General features: G+C 44.6%; 1 protein-coding gene across 1 annotated transcript in view; it reads right to left on the minus strand.

Moving 5' to 3' along the window:
* Window positions 1-5,064: 5,064 nt before the first annotated feature.
* eri1 (exoribonuclease 1) overlaps window positions 5,065-22,306 on the minus strand; it is a 28,755-nt gene continuing 11,513 nt past the window's right edge. Inside the window, exons 6-7 of the mRNA XM_067983372.1 lie at window positions 20,718-20,832; window positions 5,065-6,791 (exon numbers count right to left, since the gene is read on the minus strand). Of these exons, the coding sequence (XP_067839473.1) occupies window positions 6,549-6,791; window positions 20,718-20,832 (358 nt within the window). The 3' untranslated portion in view covers window positions 5,065-6,548. The remainder of the gene's footprint in view (window positions 6,792-20,717; window positions 20,833-22,306) is intronic.

The raw sequence follows: 22,306 nt of genomic DNA on the forward strand, positions 1-22,306 counted from the left end.
ACCACCTGGGCAACTGTAACTCTGTTAAATTGAGAATGACCGAGGCTACCTCTTAATGCACATCATGATACACCACTTTCCCTGTTGGAATCAACACCATTGCATTTCTAGGTCCAGGTGTCGTTATGGGACACTTAACCTCTATTATCCCGAATCTTTGGGGTTTTTGGTGGGGACACTATTTTGTGCGCGACCAGTTCAGCAGCATTGACTATCCATGGAGGATCGAAGCCCACACAAGAGTCGAAACTCCGAGTCCAATTCATTCCTGACCCGGAGTCTTGCCATTGTTGTTTAAAAGCAATGGTGAAACCTTCTTGACATTTATGCCTCGACCCGACCACACACACATAAATTCCTTGCTCCCTCTTCCACCATTTGACCCAACACAATTTTACCCCTTCCTTAGTTCCCACAGTCCGCCTGTTTGAGTTATTGCGCAGTTTTTCCCAATCCATTGATGCATCACCTTTCTTTTTGTCTGTCTTTCGTAACCACCCCCACCATCCCATGGAGGTGATCACTTGGCATTCTAGACAAACCTGTCTACCCTCCTTCTCCTGTACCTTGCTGGCTGTGATATTTCCTTTTGGACATGACACCGATACTTCCCTAATTTTGCACCTGGTTTGACCTGAGTACTTGGTGGAATTTGACCCTAGCCACCCTGGCCAATTCCCATCGTGGGAGTATGTATCCGTACCATTGTTACCTTGTGTCGTCCCCCCGTAAGTTACAGTGGGACCGATTCTTCCCATACACCCATAAACAAGAGACATCTCGATGTCCCCCTGGCTCCCCTGCCCTGCTCCAATTTGGATCACCAACACATTCAGCCACAGTGTCCACTTTATCTCGCGTCTTGGTTTGACTCGCTTCTACAAAAGAGAAACAAAATACAAGGCACTGCTCTGTGAGGGGTCTTCCCTTCACAGGTTCGACTAAAGTTATTCACATATCCCTTTCACCTCTTGATTCACAATTATTTCTGGCATGTTGTTTGTATCCTCTACAGTGAAGACGGATGCAAAATATCTGTTCAATTCATCTGCCATTTCCTTATTCTCCATAATTAATTCCCCAGACTCACTCTCTAGAGGACCAACGCTCACTTTACTTACTCTTTTCCTTTTTAAATACCTGTAGAAACTCTTACTATCTTTTTGTATTTCTAGCTAGCTTTCTCTCGTACTCTAATTTCTCCCTCCTTATTATTCTTCTAGTCATTCTTTGATGTTTTTTATATTCTGTCCAATCTTCTGACCTGCCACTAATCTCCGTGGAATTGTATGCTTTTTCTTTCAATTTGATACTATCTTTAACTTCCTTAGTTAGCCACGGATGTACGTCCTTCCCCTAGAGTCTATCTTTCTCACTGGAATGTATCTTTGCTGAGTGTTACGAAATATCTCATTAAATATCTGCCACTGCATCTCTACTGACATATCCCTTAACCTAAGTTCCCAGTTCACTTTAGCCAGCTCTGTTTTCATGCCTTCATAATTGCCCTTATTTAAGTTTAAAACACTTGTCTTAGACTTACTCATCTCTCCCTCAAACTGAATGCTACTTAGAGGCTCCTTTACAATGAGGGAATTAATTAATCCTATCTCATTACACATTACCAGATCTAGAATAGTCTGCTCTCTGGTTGGCTCTAGAACGTGCCGCTCTAAGAAACTGTCCCGAAAGCACTCTTAATCCAGTTTTCCTTGATCCCTGCACATAACCTGCTATAATGCTGCCACTAAAAGTTTTACTGGGTCTTTTGCCTTCTCTTGCTTTGTCTCTTCCACCTATGGTTTAGACCCTCCAAGATCCACGTATCCTGGTTTCCCTCCTTTTGGGATCCTACACTCCTTACTCCAGTGTCCCATTTTCCCATAGTTATGCAGCCTGGGATCTGCCTGCATTATCCCCCTCTTGTCTCCGTTCGTTTTTGCCTCCCACGTTCCCTCTGATTTTGTGCATCTTCCCGTTTTGTTTATTCTCTTCCCCTTTGTCTGACTTAAAAGTTAAAGTAAGCTTTCTTAGCACACCCGCCTCTGTATTATCATCTACCTCAGGGTCAAACCATGACTTGGCTTTTGCCCTGATCCACGGCAAACTGTTGGACACTACGATCCTCAGCCAATGATTCCCGAGAGCCCCTATTAACTGTGCGCGTACTAGATTTCCTCCAATCGCTTTCAGGTATACCGGCCACAATCTTTCCGCAAATGCGTCCAGCGACTCGCCTGCCTGCTGCCTAGTTTGCTCAACTTGTAAGAAAGGACTACCTTGACTATATTCCAGTGCCGTTAAAATTTCATTTTTCAAGCCGTTCACAGTACCTCTCCCCAATTTAGTGGCTGTCGACAAACTCTGATACAGCTTCCCATCCAGGGAGAACAGTATCAGCTTTTTCATTTCGTCCTCATTACAATTATTGATACCGCCCACCTGCTCTACATTGGCGAAATGGACGGATGCATCTCCCCCATATTTTAACTTTGCTACGCTAGTTAGCATTTCTTGTAACTGGAGGGGCATATATGGAAGTACGTAATCACTCTGCAACAGCGCCGGGCCATCATCCACCTGTGGTGGACCGTACTTTTGCTGTCGCAGGGGGCACATTGGTCTCGGTGGTCCCAGTGCTTCGAGAGCCGACTGACACTCACTATACTGGGGCCCATCATCCGGTTCTTCTTCTCTCTCATCCCCGTCTTCCCCAACTTCTCCGGGCGCCATGAGACAAACCATACTTCTGGCCCTGGATATTGCTAATGTCAGTTTTCGAATTTTTTCCTTACTGGGCCCATGATCCACCCCTTCAGATCCCTGTCTACAGGCTACCCTATACGCCATCTGCTCCTCTGTCTCTTCGGCTCTTTTTAGGTTCTTTGCACTCTCCTCACAATGAGTCTGACTCTGCCTCTTACACTCCATAACCTGACATTGCAAGTACTCTATCATATTACATGCTGTTTCTTCCTTTGTTTTCTTTTCCTGTCTTTCCTCCCCTAAATCTCTCGTCAACCGATCTGCCACTGCTTCTCTGTCACTTGCCTTACTCTCCAGTTCCCTTTTCCCTTCTAACCGTCTTACTCTCATGAGAATTTCATTTTGCTTTTGCAGACACCATAGCCAAATCGCCTTTTCCCTAGATTTTCTATGGCTACTACCCATTCTCCACTCCGCCGCTTTTTCCTGCGGATTCTCAGAGCGCATCATTGTGCCCATGGCTCAGAAATGTTTACTTTTTTATAATTGTAAACAATTTTACAACACCAAGTTATAGTCCAGCAATTTTATTTTAAATTCACAAGCTTTCGGAGGCTTCCTCCTTCGTCAGGTAATAAAATTGCTGGACTATAACTTGGTGTTGTAAAATTGTTTACAATTGTCAACCCCAGTCCATCACCGGCATCTCCACATCATGACTACTTTTTTATAATGTGGAGATGCCGGTGATGGACTGGGGTTGACAATTGTAAACAATTTTACAACACCAAGTTATAGTCCAGCAATTTTATTTTAAATTCACAAGCTTTCGGAGGCTTCCCCCTTCGTCAGGTGAACGATGTGAAATGAGATCCTCGAAATGAAATCGCATTTATAATTCACAGAACAATGCTTGGTGAGTACAGACAGTTTTTTCAACTGCCCGTTGCCAAGGCAATCAGTGTGCAGACAGACAGGTGTTACCTGCCAGGTCTCACAGAATATACAAATCACCAAAAAAAAACAGAGATAGAGAGGTAGAAACATAGAAAAGACAGCAACTGACCCGTTATATTAAAAACAGATAACATTTGTTCGCTGGTGGGGTAACGTGTAGCGTGACTTTTTTATACACATGCGAGGATATCCTATCCTCCATTGAAGGTTTCTTGCCTCTGACCTTCTTTGTCGTTTGTTCTAGACCTTGAGGTCCCTTTGAGGTCGCCAAGATCCGTAAGGTGTTCCATTCCCTTCCGCCTTACACCGGTTCTTGGACCTCGGAATTACAAAAACAAATTTGCACACGACAAACAGGCTTTGGCTTAACCCAAACTTGTTAGTTTATTAGACCAACAAAACCCCAGTACAAACCCTTCTATGATTTGACTGAAACTTACAATCACCCATGCGGCTAGTCGTTGCCGATGCTGATCGTAGGCCTGGACCTGGAAATGATCGGTTTCTGTACTTCTTCCCTTGAATGTAGCCTCCGCAGTGCAAACTCCTTAGTGGTTTGCCTGGAACTTACAATCACCCACGTGGCTGGTTGTTACCAATGTTGATTATTGGCCTGGATCTGGAGGTGACTGGTCTCCATCTGTCTTCACCTGACTGCAGCCTCCATGTGCTGCTGTTGCGCTTTCTTAGTGTTCCAGTTATGCAAACCCCAACGTGGGCCTCATCCGTGGTTTCAGCTCTCAATCTGTTGGATTGCTTGACATTCACACCTCTTCATCTGGACATGTCAGTGATTCAAAACTCCTTAGTTGTGCAGAGCTGTGAGGTCGAGAGACAACTCCTTATCTCCTCCCCACTACCTGCACAGCATCAGGACAATGCGGCATTCCTCACTGTGATGGGCCCTTGGCTCATAGCATTGTTTAGGTGTGAAAGGCCTTCCGTTCTTGTCCGAGACTGAGCATGACTCAGGGGCTCAGTTTGATTATACATTGTCTCAATGTTAATGTGTCTTCGCTGGGCCTCATTGTTTGATGTAAATGAATCTCCGAAACTGATCGTGGGCTGGAGTCTCTTTGACTGGCACCTGGGGTTAACTGTTTCACATCTCGCAGCCTGTTTCATGTCTTGCAGTTTTAGTGTTTTTACAGTTTTTTCCATATTTATAGTCTTACACCTGCTTGGATTGTCCAATGAAAGTTTCTGACAACAGTACAATGTTACAAGGTTAAGCTCCAGTCAGTCACTCTAGAGGAGCTTGTGGTAGATCAGAACCAAAGCAGCAATGCTTCTCATTATTTTATGTTAGCTACCTGGTCCTTTATAACTACCGAGTATAAATGTGTTCTCTATAAGAAAGACCAGAGGTAAGTATGCACAATGAGTAAAAGAAGAAGAATGTTATTTTAAAAATGAGCCTTTAATTAATAAAACCAAACAAAGGCACTGAACAGGTGTAACAAGTTCTAATCTATTCAAACTTTCACATGGAGAAATGAGTCAACATTAAAGGGTAAATTCTGCACTCCCAGCATGTTCAGAAGGGGTGTGAATTGGAGAAACTGTGCTACTGTTGTGCCCCTATCTCTGACCCCTCTCCCTTTGTGTACGGCTCTCTTTGACAATGAGGAATAGCTGAATTTGCCTTTATAGATGATGCAGCGAATGCAGGCACCAGTGCAGTGATTTGCATTTATAGCACGATGCAGACTCTCTCCCGTGAGCTTCTGCTCTCAGACACGATAACCGAAGGACGGGAAAGGCCAAAAGGCGTGTCAACCTACACTGCTCTTGTGCAAGTGTGCAATGGCTTTGTCACAGGAAATTTGCTCGCTTTTGCAGTCACGGAGTAGTCAGTAGAAATCTATAGAAGCTGGGAAAAATATCAAAATGTGGCAAGGAATGTGTGATGGAAAAATAAATATTAAGTGTGAGTAATAAAAAAAACTATCTAATATCTATAGCATCTTTAGTCTAAATCTCTCCAACACTTGCAGTATTAATGTGCCAGTTAGGTGTACATATTCAAACAACTGGCATAAAATTATATCAGACATTAGGATATCATTTCTACCAGAAGCATCAATTTGAATCAAACCAAACGTATTACAGGTGTGGGAGAGAAGACAGTGAGTTCCTTTGTAGTGGGGAGTAAGCAAAATGGCCATGCAATGTGCAGGTTGCCTCCACATATGTGATGGAGTTGGTTACCACATTGAAGCTTTTTGTCCCATTAAATTGATCAAATCCCATAAGGTTGGGCTGGCACAGCAGAGAAAATCAGGCCATGACTATGCTGGGCTCATCGGCCCAATATGAGGCAAACAGGAATACCCCTATTCATGATAAAGCTTAACAGCGTAAAGCTGATACCTGGCTTCCATTAGGTTATAGAGACCTCACGTGGCATAAGGATACAAGAGCCAATCTGTTCATTAAGGGACATGTTGAAGTATTTTTCTTTAAAAGAAACACATAAGCATTTGATTAAAGGTGCCAGTTTTACAATATTTTCAACAGGTTTAAACTCCACGAGTTTACAAAAAGGCAAAGCTGGACTATTCTAAAACAATGTTACTGTAGGTGCTTTTTTTGTAAATGTGGTTCAAAAGGATTAAGCTGAATTTGGCCAATTCTCACCTCCCCTACCTTTCAGCATTTTACACTGTACAGTAAGCAATATAGCTCAAGTTGGAAGATAATAGGCAGTCTTGTGAGTCAAAATTTAAAAATACAGCACAAAATCCTGCTGGTGTTCCTGAACGAGACAATTTCTAAAAAAAAGAGTCCTTTTGCAGCTGTCAGCAAATAGTCAGAATGTTGTGCTCCCTCAAACCGACTGTGGCTCACTGGAGTCCAGTTCGCCCCAAGGATTCCGTTGGTGCCTAGATTTTCTGCCATGGTGAATAGGGAGGAGGAGCACTCTCCAGCGGGGAGGTGTTGGGCACGTTCATTAGCTGCCCTGCATGCAGCCGCTCGTTGACTCGCAGCTCACAGCCATCCTGGAGCATCCGTATAGCAATCCGAGCGATATTTCGGGAATCGTCCAGCCCGGAGTGAGGTCGCCCTTCGTACTTCATTCCGAGCTTTTCCAGCATGGAAGCGAGTTTGGTCTGTGTCCTTGGAACCTGTGGGCAGATGGTCATAGCATCTGTCATAACCAGGACAAGTGAAACGCCCAAAAAACAAATTTGCACAAAATGAAGCTCGGACCTGGGTCACTCAAACTTCCCCAAGAGTCTGTAAGGGAAAATGATGAATTTGAGGTCAAGTAGAATTTTTTTTTGTTAATTACACTGAATTCTTGAAAAATGTAACCTGAAGGAATGAGTCATGTTGCAACAATCAGCCCAACTCAGCACAATGCAACAGGAACACTTTATGCACAAACAGCACTGAGGTTTATTAAAGTCTGTGATTGCAAAGTACGAAGTTTTGTTTGCTGGAAGCTTGTGCAATGACAATGCTTCACAAAGTCGACGAAAACCCACAGATAGCTGCTAGATTTTAACAAACACTGCGACGACAGCATCGACCCTATTATTAAAGCATATTCGAAATGTCTTAGCTACATAGATTATCTGTAAAAGAGTCAACATGGTTTTATGAAAGAGAAATCGTGTTTAACAAATCTATTAGCGTTCTTTGAGGGTGTAACTACCAGGGTAGATAAAGGGGAACCAGTGGATGTAGTATATTTGGATTTTCAAAAGGCATAAAAGGTTGCTACGCAAGATAAGGGCTCATGGGGTTGGGGGTAATATAGTAGCATGGGTAGAGGATTGGTTAACGGAGAAAAGGGAGTAGGGATAAACGGGTCACTTTCAGGTTGGCAGGATGTAACTAGTGGGGTACCACAAGGATCGGTGCATGGGCCTCAGCTATTTACAATCTAGATCAATGACTTAGATGGAGGGACCGAGTGTAATGTATCCAAGTTTGCTGACGATACAAAGGAAAGTAAGCTGTGAGGAGGACACAAAGAGTCTGCAAAGGGATATAGACAGGTTAAGTGAGTGGGCAGGAACGTGGCAGATGGAGTATAATATGGGGAAATGTGAGGTTATTCACTTTGGTGGGAAGAATAGAAAAACAGAATATTTTTTAAATGGTGAGAAACTATTAAATGTTGGTGTTCCAAGGGATTTGGGTGTCCTTTTACAAGAAACACAAAAAGTTAGCACGCAGGTACAGCAGCAATTAGGAAGGCAAATGGCATGTTGGCGTTTATTGCAAGGGGGTTGGAGTACAAGAGTAAGGAAGTCTTACCACAATTCTACAGGGCTTTGGTGAGACCTCACTTGGAGTACTGTGTACAGTCATGGTCTCTTTATAAAAGGAAGGATATACTTGCCTTAGGGGCGGTACAACGAAGGTTCACTACATTGATTCCTGGGATGAAAGGGTTGTCCGATGAGAAGAAATTGGGTAGAATAGGTCTGTACTCTCTGGAATTCAGAAGGAGAGATGATCTAATTGAAACATATAAGCTTCTGAGGGGGCTTGACAGGGTAGACGCTGAGTGGTTGTTTCCCCTGGCTGGACAGTCTAGAACTAGGAGGCATTGTCACAGGATAAGGGGTCGGCCATTTCAGACTGAGATAAGGGGGAATTTCTTCACGCAGAGGGTTGTGAATCTTTGGAATTCTCTACCCCAGAGGGCTGTGGATGCTGAGTCATTGAATATGTTAAATGCTGAGATTAATGGATTTTTGGACTCTAGGGGAATCAAGGGATATGGGGTTTGGACAGGAAAATGGAGTTGAGGTCAAAGATCAGCCATGATCTTATTGAATGGCGGAGCAGGCTTGAGGGGCCGCATGGCCTACTCCTGCTCCTATTTCTTACGTTCTAAAAAAATACATTGCTGGTAATAAGTGACCCGCAATAATAAGGGACTGCCAGAATTTTTTTCTGTTTCACAGCAGCACTCCTGCCAACAAGATCAGCTGATCTGCTTTCTCACCTCTTCCTTCATACCTGTGGGTGTGTGTGAGGGAGAGAAGTAGTGGACCCACTAAACCAAACCTCAAGGAAAATATATTGGCCTTGAAGGGGGTACAGCGCAGATTCACTAGAATGATACAAGGGCTTCAGGGTGATCTAATTGAGGTTTTTAAAATGATAAAGGGATTCTATAGCGTAGATACAGAGAAACTATTTCCTCTGGTGGGGGAATAGAGAACAAGAGGGCACTTTCTTAAAATTAGAGGTAGGACATTCAGGAGTGAAATTAGGAAGCACAAGTTCACTCAAAGGGTAGTTAGAATCTGAAACTCCCATCCCCAAAATTAGAACAGTAGTGTAGTGGTTATGTTATGGTTATGCCAGACAAGTGCCAGGCAATGACCATGGGCTTTTAAATTGCATGTTTTCTGCTGTTGTGTAATCTGCAAAAATACCCTGTAATTTTATCGTAGAATATTATATTAAAACATACGCATGCTGGAGCACAAAACTTAATTGATACTCTCAGCCTTATAAACTAAAATATTGAGTAGTACATTCCTCAAAGGCTTACTACATTGTTTAGTGTTGGCAAAATTCTTGTATTGCACATTTCCTCCATCATAAGGTCAGAAATGGGGATGTTCGCTGATGATTGTACAGTGTTCAGTTCTATTCGCAACCCCTCAAATAATGAAGCCTGCATGCAGCAAGGCCTGGACAACATCCAGCCTTGGGCTGATAAGTGGCAAGTAACATTCGCGCCAGACAAGTGCCAGGCAATGACCATCTCCAACAAGAGAGTGTCTAACCACCTCCCCTTGACATTCAACGGCATTACTATCGCCGAATCCCCCACCATCAACATCCTGGGGGTCACCACTGACCAGAAACTTAACCGGACCAGCCATATAAATACTGTGGCTACAAGAGCAGGTCAGAGGCTGGGTATTCTGCGGCGAGTGACTCACCTCCCGACTCCCCAAAGCCTTTCCACCATCTGCAAGGCAGAAGTCAGGAGTGTGATGGAATACTCTCCACTTGCCTGGATGAGTGCAGCTCCAACAACACTCAAGAAGCTCGCTTGATTGGCACCCCATCCACCACCCTAAACATTCACTCCCTTCACCACCGGCGCACTGTGGCTGTAGTGTGTACCATACACAGGATGCACTGCAGCAACTCGCCAAGGCTTCTTCAACAGCACCTCCCAAACCCGCAACCTCTACCACCTAGAAGGACAAGGGCAGCAGGCACATGGGAACAACACCACCTGCACGTTCCCCTCCAAGTCACACACCATTCCGACTTGGAAATATATCGCCGTTCCTTCATCATCGCTGGGTGAAAATCCTGGAACTCCCTACCTAACAGCACTGTGGGAGAACCTTCACCAAACGGACTGCAGCGGTTCACCACCACCTTCTCAAGGGCAATTAGGGATGGGCAATAAATGCTGGCCCCGCCAGCCATGCCCACATCCCATGAACGAATAAAAAAAAAGTTACTGGACTGGTAATCCAGAGACTGAATTAATAATCCAGAAACATGAAGTTTTTTTTATTCGTTCATGAGATGAGGGCATCACTGGCAAGGCCAGCATTTATTGCCCATCGCTAATTGCCCTTGAGAAGGTGGTGGTGAGCCGCCTTCTTGAACCACTGCAGTCCAGGTGGTGAAGGTTCTCTCACAGTGCTGTTAGGTAGGGAGTTCCAGGATTTTGACCCAGCGATGATGAAGGAACGGCGATATATTTCCAAGTCGGGATGGTATGTGACCTGGAGGGGAATGTGCAGGTAGTGTTGTTCCCATGTGCCTGCTGCCCTTGTCCTTCTAGGTGGTAGAGGTTGCGGGTTTGGGAGGTGCTGTCAAAGAAGCCTTGGCGAGTTGCTGCAGTGCATCCTGTGGATGGTACACACTACAGCCAAGGTACGCCGGTGGTGAAGGGAGTGAATGTTTAGGGTAGTGGATGGGGTGCCAATCAAGCGGGCTGTTTGTCCTGGATGATGTCGAGCTTCTTGAATGTTGTTGGATCTGCACTCATCCAGGCAAGTGGAGAGTATTCCATCACACTCCTGACCTGTGCCTTGTAGATGGTGGAAAGACTTTTGGGAGTCAGGAGGTGAGTCACTCGCCGCAGAATACCCAGCCTCTGACCTGCTCTTGTAGTCACAGTATTTGTGTGGCTGGTCCAGTTAAGTTTCTGGTCAATGGTGACCCCCAGGATGTTGATGGTGGGGGATTCGGCAATGGTAATGCCATTGAATGTCAAGAGGAGGTGGTTAGACTCTCTCTTGTTGGAGGTGGTCATGGCCTGGCATTTGTCTGGTGCGAATGTTACATGCCACTTATCTGTCCAGGTCTTGCTGCATGCGGGCATGGACTGCTGCATTATCTGAGGGGTTGCAAATGGAACTGAACACTGTGCAATCATCAGCGAACATCCCCATTTCTGACCTTATGATGGAGGGAAGGTCATTGATGAAGCAGCTGAAGATGGTTGGGCCTAGGACACTGCCCTGAGGACCTCCTGCAGCAATGTCCTGGGGCTGAGATGATTGGCCTCCAACAACTATTACCACCTTCCTTTGTGCTAGGTATGAATTCAGCCACTGGAGAGATTTCCCCGATTCCCATTGACTTCAATTTTATAGGGCTCCTTGGTGCCACATTCGATCAAATGCTGCCTTGATGTCAAGGGCAGTCACTCTCACCTCACCTCTGGAATTCAGCTCTTTTGTCCATGTTTGGACCAAGGCTGTAATGAGGTCTGGAGCCGAGTGGTCCTGGCGAAACCTAAACTGAGCATCAGTGAGCAGGTTATTGGTGAGTAAGTGCCGCTTGATAGCACTGTCGACGACACCTTCCATCACTTTGCTGATGATTGAGAGTAGATTGATGTGGCGGTAATTTGACAGATTGGACTTGTCCTGCTTTTTGTGGATAGGACATACCTGGGCAATTTTCCACATTGTTGGGTAGATGCCAATGTTGTAGCTGTACTGGAACAGTTTGGCTGGAGGCACGGCTAGTTCTGGAGCACAAGTCTTCAGCACTACAGCCGGGATGTTGTCGGGGCCCATAGCCTTTGCAGTATCCAGTGCACTCAGCCGTTTCTTGATATCACGTGTAGTGAATCGAAATGGCTGAAGACTGGCTTCTGTGATGGTGGAGATATCGGGAGGAGGCCGAGATGGATCATCCACTTGGCACTTCTGGCTGAAGATGGTTGCAAACGCTTCAGCCTTCTCTTTTGCGCTCACGTGCTGGGCTCTGCCATTATGGAGGATGGGGATGTTCACAGAGCCTCCTACTCCCTTAAGTTGTTTAATTGTCCACCGCCATTCACGACTGGATGTGGCAGAGCTTTGATCTGATCCATTGGTTGTGGAATCGCTTAGCTCTGTCTATACCATGTTGTCTCCGCTGTTTAGCATGCATGTAGTCCTGAGTTGTAGCTTTACCAGGTTGGCACCTCATTTTTAGGTACACCTGCTGCTGCTCCTGGCATGCTCTTCTACACTCCTCATTGAACCAGGGTTGATCCCCTGGCTTGTTGGTAATGGTAGAGTGAGGAATATGCCGGGCCATGAGGTTACAGATTGTGCTGGAATACAATTCTGCTGCTGCTGATGGCCCACAGCGCCTCATGGATGCCCAGTTTTGAGCTACTAGATCTGGTCTGAATCTATCCCATTTAGCACAGTGGTTGTGCCACACAACACGTTGGATGGTGTCCTCGGTGTGAAGTCGAGACTTCGTCTCCACGAGGACTGTGCGGTTGTCAATCCTACCAATACTGTCATGGACAGATGCATCTGCGACAGGTAGATTGGTGAGGCCGAGGTCAAGTAGGTTTTTCCCTTGTGTTGGTTCGCTCACCACCTGCCGCAGGCCCAGTCTGGCAGCTATGTCCTTCAGGATTCAGCCAGCTCAGTCAGTAGTGGTGAAACCGAGCCATTCTTGGTGATGGACATTGAAGTTCCCCACCCAGAGTACATTCTGTGCCCTTGCTACCCTCAGTGCTTCCACCAAGTGGTGCTCAGCATGGAGGAGGATTGATTCATCAGCTGAGGGAGGACCGTTGGTGGTAATCAGCAGCAGGTTTCCTTGCCCACGTTTGACCTGATGCCATGAGATTTCATGGGGTCCGGAGTCAATGTTGAGGACTCCCAGGGCCACTCCCTCCTGACTGCATATCACTGTACCACCACCTCTGGTGGGTCTGTCCTGCCGGTAGGACAGGACATACCCAGAGATGGTGATGGAAGAGTCTGGGACGTTGGCTGAGAAATATGATTCTGTGAGTATGGCTATGTCAGACTGATGTCTGTGGGACAGCTCTCCCAATTTTGGCACAAGTCCCCAGATATTAGGACTTTGCAGGCTCGACTGGGCTTGGTTTGCCTTTGTCGTGTCCAGTGCCTAGTGGTCCGATGCCGGGTGGTCTGTCCAGTTTTATTCTAATTGTGACTTTCTGTAGCGAGATTGTACAACTGAGTGGCTTGCTAGGCCATTTCAGAGGGCGATTAAGAATCAACCACATTACTGTGGTCTGGAGTCACATATAGGCCAGACAGGTAAGGATGGCAGGTTTACTTCGCTCAAGGAAATTAGTGAACCAGATGGGTTTTTACGACAATCCGGTTGTTTCATGGCCACCATAGTTTTTTAATTCCAGATTTTATTTAATTAATTGAATTTAAATTCCCCAGCTGCTGTGGCGGGATTTGAACTCGTGTCTCCGGATTACTAGTCCAGTAACATGACCACTATGCTACCGTACCCATGAAATCCCATCATGGCAGTTTGATGATTTGAATTCAGTTAAAGTAAAATCAGTAAAAGTAACCATGAAGCTGTCAGATTGTCATAATAACTGAACTGGTTCACGAATGTCCTCTGGGGAAGGAAACCTGCCAACCTTAGGAACATAGGAATAGGAGTAGGCCATTCAGCCCCTCGTGTCTGCTCCGCCATTTGATAGGATCATGGCTGATCTGTGATCTAACTCCATATACCTGCCTTTGGCCCATATCCCTTAATACCTTTGGTTGCCAAAAGCTATCTATCTCAGATTTAAATTTAGCAATTGAGCTAGTATCAATTGCCGTTTGCGGAAGAGAGTTCCAAACTTCTACAACCCTTTGTGTGTAGAAATGTTTTCTAATCTCACTCCTGAAAGGTCTGGCTCTAATTTTTAGACTGTGCCCCCTACTCCTAGAATCCCCAACCAGCGGAAATAGTTTCTCTCTATCCACCCTATCTGTTCCCCTTAATATCTTATAAACTTCGATCAGATCACCCCTTAACCTTCTAAACTCTAGAGAATACAACCCCAATTTGTGCAATCTCTCCTCGTAACTTAACCCTTGAAGCATTCTAGTAAACCTACGCCGCACTCCCTCCAAGGCCAATATGTCCTTCCAAAGGTGCGGTGCCCAGAACTGCTCATAGTACTCCAGGTGCGGTCTAACCAGGGTTTGTATAGCTGCAGCATAACATCTGCCCATTGTACTCTTATCCTTGCCCTACACATGACTCCAGTCCCACATCAACGTGGTTGACACTTAACTGCCCTCTGAAGTAGCCTAGCAAGCCTGTCATCAGGTCAACTAGGGATGGGCAATAAATGCCAGCCTTGCCAGCAAGCCCACAGCTGATAATGAAAAAGGGCTGTGGATGCTGGGTCAATTGAAATTTTCAAGACTGAGAGCAATAGATTTTTTGTTAAGTAAGGATATCAAGAGTGGGTAAATGGAGTTGAGGTACGGATCAGCCATGATCTGATTGACTGGCAGAACAGGCTTGAAGGGCTGAAAAGCCTACTCCTGTCCCTACAGAGCTGAGACAGCTGGATGACAATGGCCCTTTCAGCTACACAGATGAGTATTATAAGAAGTAAACACTCAACACTAGTGATCCCATCAACAGCACTGATCTCAGCAAAGTTGCAAACCTTAAAATCAATACAGTGCCCTAGTGCTTAAAGACCCTCCGGTGTTTTTGAGGGTGGGCAATAGCCCAGCAATCAGCACTGCACAGTCAATTTGTGGAGTCTTCATTATCTATCAGGGGTCCTTTTCATTTCATTGAGCAATTGAGGTTTCACTGCAGTTTCTCAACAATCAGCCCTTTCCATGTACTGCAGAATTACATTTTATTAAACTATTTCTTCACCTTTCCATTGGGCTTAGCTCTAAAAAGTATTAAAAGAAGTAATGTTACAAAGGCTTGAACAGTTACCAATTACAGAAGTGAAAATAATTCAATGTTGTTCAAATATGAAGTAACTGGTCAAGGTTTAGCCCAGTTGTGTCCACACAGGCTCATTAGGCCCATCATCATAGACCACAGATTCCATTGCTGTTGAATCAGATCCACACCCCATACTCCACAAATCCAGTCAGGATTCAGTAGCATTTCAGCACAGATCTGGAAATGTAAAAAATGTTTGGGAAAGCCAGCCCACCAGAAAAATTGTTTGAAATGCGCCAATTCTCTCTACAATGGGCAAGCAGCCAGTTGAAGCTGCATGATGCATCTGGTTGTATTCATTGAATCTTACAGCACAGAAGGAGGCCATTCGGTGCATCTTGCATGTGCCGGCTCTTTGAAAGAGCCATCCAATTAGTCCCATTCCCCTGCCCTTTCACCATAGCCCTGCAAATTTTTCCCCTTCAAGTATTTATTCAATTCCCTTTTGAAAGTTATTATTGAATCTGCTACCACCACCCTTTCAAGCAGTCCATTCCCGATCATAACAACTCGCTACGTAAAAAAATTTCTCCTCATCTCGCCTCTGGTTCTTTTGCCAAATACCTTAAATCTATGTCCTCTGATTACCTACCCTTCTGCCACTGGAAACAGTTTCTCCTTGTTTACTCTTATCAAAACCCTTCATGACTTTGAACACCTCTATTAAATCTTTCCTCATTTTTTGAGCTCTAAGGAGGACAACCCCAGCTGTTCTAGTCTCTCCACGTATCTGAAGTTCCGCACCCTGGTACCTTTCTAGTAAATCTCTTCTGCACCATCTCTAGGGCCTTGACATCCTTCCTAAAGTGTGGTGCTCAGAATTGGAAACAATACTCCAGCTGAGGCCTAAACAGTAATTTATAAAGGTTTACCATAACTTCCTTGTTTTTGTACTCAATGCCTCTGTTTATAGAGCCAAGGATCTCATATGCTTTTTTTAAAAGCCTTCATCAACAAAGATTTGTGTACATACACCCCTAGGTCTCTCTGTTCCAGCACCCCCTTTAAAACTGTACCATTTAATTTACATTGCCTCTCTTCATTCTTCCTACCAAAATGCATCACTCCACACTTCTCTGCATTAAATTGCTTCCTCCATGTGTCTGCCCATTTCACCACTCTGTCTACGTCCTCCTGAAATCTGTTACTATCCTCTTCACTGTTCACTACATTTCCGAGTTTCGTGTCATTTGCAAACTTTGAATATATGCCCTGTATACCCAAGTCCAGGTCATTAATATACACATCATAAAGAGTAGTAGTCCTAATACCGACCCCTGGGGGACACCACTGTATTCATCCCTCCAGTCTGAAAACTATCCGTTCACCACTACTCTCTGCTTTTTGTCTCTTAGACAATTTTGTATCCACGCTGCCACTGCCCCTTTAATTCCATGGGCTTCAATTTGCTAACAAGTCTACTATCATAGTATCATACTAGGTGCAGCACAGGGGGAAGCCCATAGTGCCTGTGCTCTTTGAAAGAGCTCTCCAATTAGTCCCGTTCCCCTGCTCTTTCCCCATAGCCCTGTAAATTTTTCCCCTTCAAGTATTTATCCAATTCCCTTTTGAAAGTTATATTGAATCTGCTTCCACCGCCCTTTCTGGCAGTGCATTCCAGGTCATTACAACTTGCTGCGTAAAAAAATGTTTGCTCATGTTGCCTCTGGCTCTTTTGAAAATCACCTGAAATCTGTGTTTATCAAATGCCGTTTGCAAGTCCATATACACATCAATCACACTATCTTCATCAGCCCTCTCAGTTACTCCATCAAAGAACTTGATCAAGTTAGTCAAACAAGATTTGTCTTTAACAAATCTGTGATGGCTGTCATTTATTAACTCATACTTTTCTACATGACAATTAATTTTGTCCCAGATTACTGCTTCTAAAAGTTGCCCCACCACCGACGTCAGGCTTACTGGCCCGTAGTTGCCGGGTTGATCACGCTCCCCTTTTTTTAAACAGGTGTGTAACATTTGCAATCGTCCAGTCCTCTGGCACCACTCTCAGGTCAAAGGAGAATTGGAAGATTGTAGCCAGAGCCTCCGTTATCTCCACCCTCACTTCCCTCAGCAACGTAGGATGCATCCTATCCAGACTGGGCGACTTTTCTACTTTGAGCACTGCCAATCTTTTAAGTACCTCCTCTTTGTCTATTTTTATCCTATCCAATTTCTCTACTATCTCCTCCTTTACTGTGACATTAGCAGCATTCTCTTCTTTAGTGAAGACAAGTGCAAAGTACTCATTTAGTACCTCAGCCATGCCCTCTGCCTCCACAAGATCATCTCTTTTTTGGTTCCGAATCGGCCCCACCCTTCCTTTGACTACCCTTTGCCATTTACGTGTTTTTAAAAGACTTTTGGGTTTCCTTTTATGTTACTCGCTAATCTATTCTCATACACTCTCTTTGCCCCTCCTATTTTCTTTTTCAGTTCTCCTCTGTACTGTAGTCATCCAGGGGGTTCTAGCTTTGGATGCCCTTCCTTTCCCATTCATGGGAAAGTGTCTAGTCTCTACTCGAATTATCTTCTCTTTGAAGGCCTCCCATTGCTCATTTACCGTTTTACCTGCCAATCTTTGCTTCCAATCCAGCTGGGGGAGATCCCTTTTCAACTCACAGAAATTAGCCCTCCTCCAATTGAGTATTTTCACGTTTGATTGTGCCTTGTTCATTTCCATAACTGCTTTAAACCTATTTCTATTGTGATCACTGTTTCGCAAATGCTCCCCCAATGAAACATGCTCCATTTGCCACACTTCATTCCCCAGAACCAGATCCAGCACTGCTTCCTTCCTCATTGGGCTGGAAATATACTGATCAAGAAAGCTCTCCTGTATATATTTCATGAATTCCTTTCCCTCTTTGCCCTTTACACTGTTATTTTCCCAGTCTATATTAGGATAATTGAGATGTTCCATTATCACTACTCTACAGTTCTTGTATCTTTCTGCAATTTGCACCACTGTCTGTTTTCCAATATTTGGTGGCCTATATCTACGCAGCAGCATAATAGCTCCTCCAATGTTCCTTATTTCTAATCAAATAGATTCAGTCTTTGAGCCCTCAAGTATATCATCTCTTTCCAGTGCTGTTACAGTATTTTTGATCAATATTGTCACCCCCTCCTTTTTTTCCTTCTCTATCTTTCCTAAACACTTTGTGGCCAGGAATATTAAGTTCCCAATCCTCCCCTTGTTTGAACCAGGTCTCTGTTATTGCCACTATATCATAACCGCACGTAGCAATTTATGCCTGCAGCTCACCAGCCTTATTTACCACGCTCCGTGCATTTACACACATGCACTCCAAACCCATCCTAGTCTGCCTCGCATTTCTCCCGTCTGATCCCTCCAATTTCTTAACTACTCTTTATTTTAATGCTGTTTTTGTCTCTGATGCTTCATCCTGGTGCCCCTCCACCTGCTAAATTAGTTCAAACACTCCCCCATAGCAAGGACATTGGTTCCAGCCCTATTGAGGTGCAACCCGTCCATCTTGTGCAGGTCCCTCCTTCTCCAGAATTGATCCCAATGCCCCAAGAATCTGAAGCCTTCCCTCCTGCACCATTTCCCCAGCCATGCATTAACCTGCCTTATCTTACTGCTCCAATACTCACTAGCACATGGCACTTGGAGTAATCTGGAGATTACCACCTTTGTGATCCTGCTTTTTAAACTTCCTCCCTAGCTCCTGAAACTCTGACTGACATGGACCACGACTTCTGGCTGTTCCCTTTCAACCCACAGAATATTCTGCACACGTTCTGATATCCTTTACCCTGGCACCAGGGAGGCAACACACATGCGAGACTCATGTCGGTAGTTACAGAAACCCCGACTATCTCCCTGACTATTGACTCTCCAACGACCACTGCATTTCTACACTTTGCTGTGCCCCCCGTGCAGTCCTTTGCCCCATGGTGCCGTGGATTTGCTCTGGACTGCACTCCTTCGAGGTGTTGTCACCCTCAATGGTATTCAGCACTGAAAACCGGTTTGTGAGTGCTACACTCCCAAAGGGTTCCTGCACTGCCTGCCTCTTCTTCCTACCTTGCCAGATGGCCACTCACTTACTATCCTCCTGAACTCTCTGTGGCTGTAGGGTAACCACCTCCTGGAATGTGCGATCCAGGAAATTCTCAGCCTCCCATATGCCCTGCAGTGACTCCAGCCACTCAAGCTCAGAAACCCAGAACTCGAGCAGCCAGAGGCACTTCCTGCACTCGTGGTTATCCAAGACACATGAAACGTGCTGGAGTTCCCACATTGGAGAGACTGAGAAAGAGAGCAGAGCTAGATAGCCAGTCTGCACATGTTCTTTATCTTCCAATCGGGTTGGTGATACTTGTTCTCTCAGTAGGATTTATGGCCTAAAAATTTGTTTTCCAGGCCTCCTAAGCCTCCAATAGAGCAGACAGGAAACGCACACACATTACAAGCCAGAAGTGCGCCGCTCGTCATATTGGTAAATGCCAAAAAATTGGTCCCAACTGCAGGCCACAACCAACAAGGTAAGTTTTTAAAATATATTTAACTGAATATGGAGCTGGCAAGAGCAGGAATGCTTCTCCCATCCCACATTCAAAGAACGCTGCCGGATTTCACACCCCATCCCCAGATCGCTATCGCTCCCCCCCCCCATGATGGACAACGATCCGCCTTGATCGCTGTCGCTCCTCTCCCCTGGATGACCACCACTAACCTCCCAATCCAGTCGCCCTCCCCTTCCACACTTATCAAAGTGCCCCGATCTTCCATCGCTCTTTACCAGCAAGCTGCCTGTTGATCTCGCCAGCTCCATGTAAATGAGGCGTGAGGTCCAATATCGGGGGCACCTTGGGCCTCATCATTCAGGCGCAGGGATTGGTATCTGCGCTCCCCGTGTCCAAAAAAGGGAACCCCCGAACTTCTAGATCAGTGTCTTTAGATTGCACCATTATGGTTTACATCCTCGTGTATGGAAGCTTACTGATGGCCTCCAGCAAAACCTGCAGCATAAATACAGACCAGCGGCAGACCGTCAGCACACTGCTCCACGCAACATAACTGTATAAGTAGTGATTCAGGCCAATGATTGCCTGGCTCAGGTTTAACATCTTCTCTCCCAATAATGAGTACAAATTTCCTATTACACTAGGTTTAATCACACAAAGTGGACTCTCAGCAATTCTCTACCAATAAATCCCTTGTTCCCATTGGCTTTAGGTGCTCACCATCTAATAATCAAAGTGCCATGTTCATGGAGTGTAAATCACACACATTGAGGTCTCAGTTGTGGTTGTCTCATAAATTATCTAGTTTCATCCAAATTTATTACTCCAAAGTTTTATTTTCCAATATCTAGTTCTGACAATACACTTTAAATCAGTGACAATGGATTAGTTCAGTATCAATATCCATTTCCTGAATACCCTAATAATGTACAGGAGTGCCCAAGTGTTTAATGTCAGTGGTCTCATAGGTGTGTACTACCGTGGAGCTTCAGGGTACACTTACAAAGTTAAAATCCTTGTTTCCGTTAACTTGCAGATCCAATTGCTGATATCAACACATCTCGGGTTTCTGATTTAAGACTTATCTACCAATGAGGTAACAGCAATAAGAACAGTCTTTTCCAAACCTCCAGGCCCACAATATTCAAACAGGACAAACCAGCCGGTAGGAAATATAAGTGTAAACAGGACTGAGCTGTCTAAGATTTGAGGGCTAGAATGTTAGGTCTCGGAGGCCACATTTAGTCCGTGGGTTACATTTTGGACACTCCTGATGTACAGTACAATGAAAATTTGGACTCATGCATTTTTCCACTGCACTGTAACACCAGACAAAACAAACCACAAACCTTATAAAAGTTGCCATAACTTTTTCGGATGTTAATCCATTTCTTTGCAAACCGTGGGTATTCGATGCTGCTAAGGTGGCATTGAACATTCAGGAACTTACTCATGTCCCAGGAGCTAAGATTGGGAGGAAAAAAAATATAAGTTATATATTGAATTAGTCACAGCTACACAAAAAGGCTAAACTCAAGTGCTTCACACTGAACAGATGCAGGACAGAGCCTGCAACTTTGAAAGCCATATCTAAATGGATTTCTGAAACCCAATTACGAATTTAAGATGCACATCAAAGGATAGGCACTTACTGCACCACAGAATAAGATACAGCATGACAAGATATTTGTACAAGTGGGCCGTAACACACATGACCTCAGCAAGTCACATTCAGTGTCCACAAGCTGTAAAGACTTTCGACTAAACAGCCATGAAATAGCAAATTTACCAAAGTGGTTTTCACCTTTGGTATATTTTCAAACTGTCCTTACTTAAGTGGAGGCTCAGTAGAATCCAGCAGCATCATAATGCGATGTCCCCAGGGGTTTTTAGGCTTTTGCTTTCCTGGGCTACGTAGATGTGTACCGTGGGGCATTGAGGGACACACGTAAAGTTTAAATCCTGTTCCCATTCATTTGCTGACATCTGAAGTTGCTGATACTAACAGATCTCAGTATTCTGATTTAAGATTTATCTACCAATGAGGCAACAACACTAAGATCAGCCTTTTCCAAACCTCCAGGCCCACAGAATCTAAAGAGGTGAAACCAGCTAATGTGAAATTTAAAAAAACAATCTGCATTACTCAATAAACATTCAATAAATGACATTCCCGTGTTCCTTCGTGTATTTAATCACCTGTATTTAATGGGATTTATAAACTTTAAATCCCATTCTTAACCACATTTTCACCCGGCTCCTTTTGAAGGACGTAGCATTAACAGTTCAAGAAGACAGCCCACCGCCACCACCTTCCCAGGGCAACCAGGGATGGTCAATAAATATCACCTGGTCATATCCCAAGAACAAATTTTTATTAAATGTTTAATGCTTGCAAACTCTTGCCTTCTAGCTAGGTCATTTTATTAGTTGTTTACATCCTTGCGCACCCAGTGAATAAAGTGCTTACTTTTATAGTTTATGTGCTGCAACATTCTCTGATTTTATGAACTGACAGTGTAGGCAAGGATGGGCCGAAGACGTCGCCTCCACAGCTCTGGATATCGGATCAGCGGTATGGTTCTGATGAAGGATCCATACTCAACAAGTCATAACCTGTCTTTTCCCTTTACAGATGCTGATGGAAATTGTACGCCATTAGTTGTGCATTAATAAAATCCATGATGGGGTATTTATTCAATATTGCAACAGATGATTTTTTGGTGAAGCTCTGATAATATCAAAGGTATATTTGGTGCCCGGTTAAAGGTGAATTCATACACTGAGTACAGGAACAGTGTACTCAGGGCAACCGACTGAGCTGCAATGTACTGTACATTAGCTGGCACTGCTAGTTCAAGTTTCTTTTTCAAAGCACAATTTCTATGCCATTCCTTTTCATTTGCTGTGCCAAAATTACAAGGTAGTCAAACTAATC

The sequence above is a fragment of the Heptranchias perlo genome, chromosome 4 (assembly GCF_035084215.1).
Source record: "Heptranchias perlo isolate sHepPer1 chromosome 4, sHepPer1.hap1, whole genome shotgun sequence".
NCBI classification, from domain to species: Eukaryota; Metazoa; Chordata; class Chondrichthyes; order Hexanchiformes; family Hexanchidae; genus Heptranchias; species Heptranchias perlo.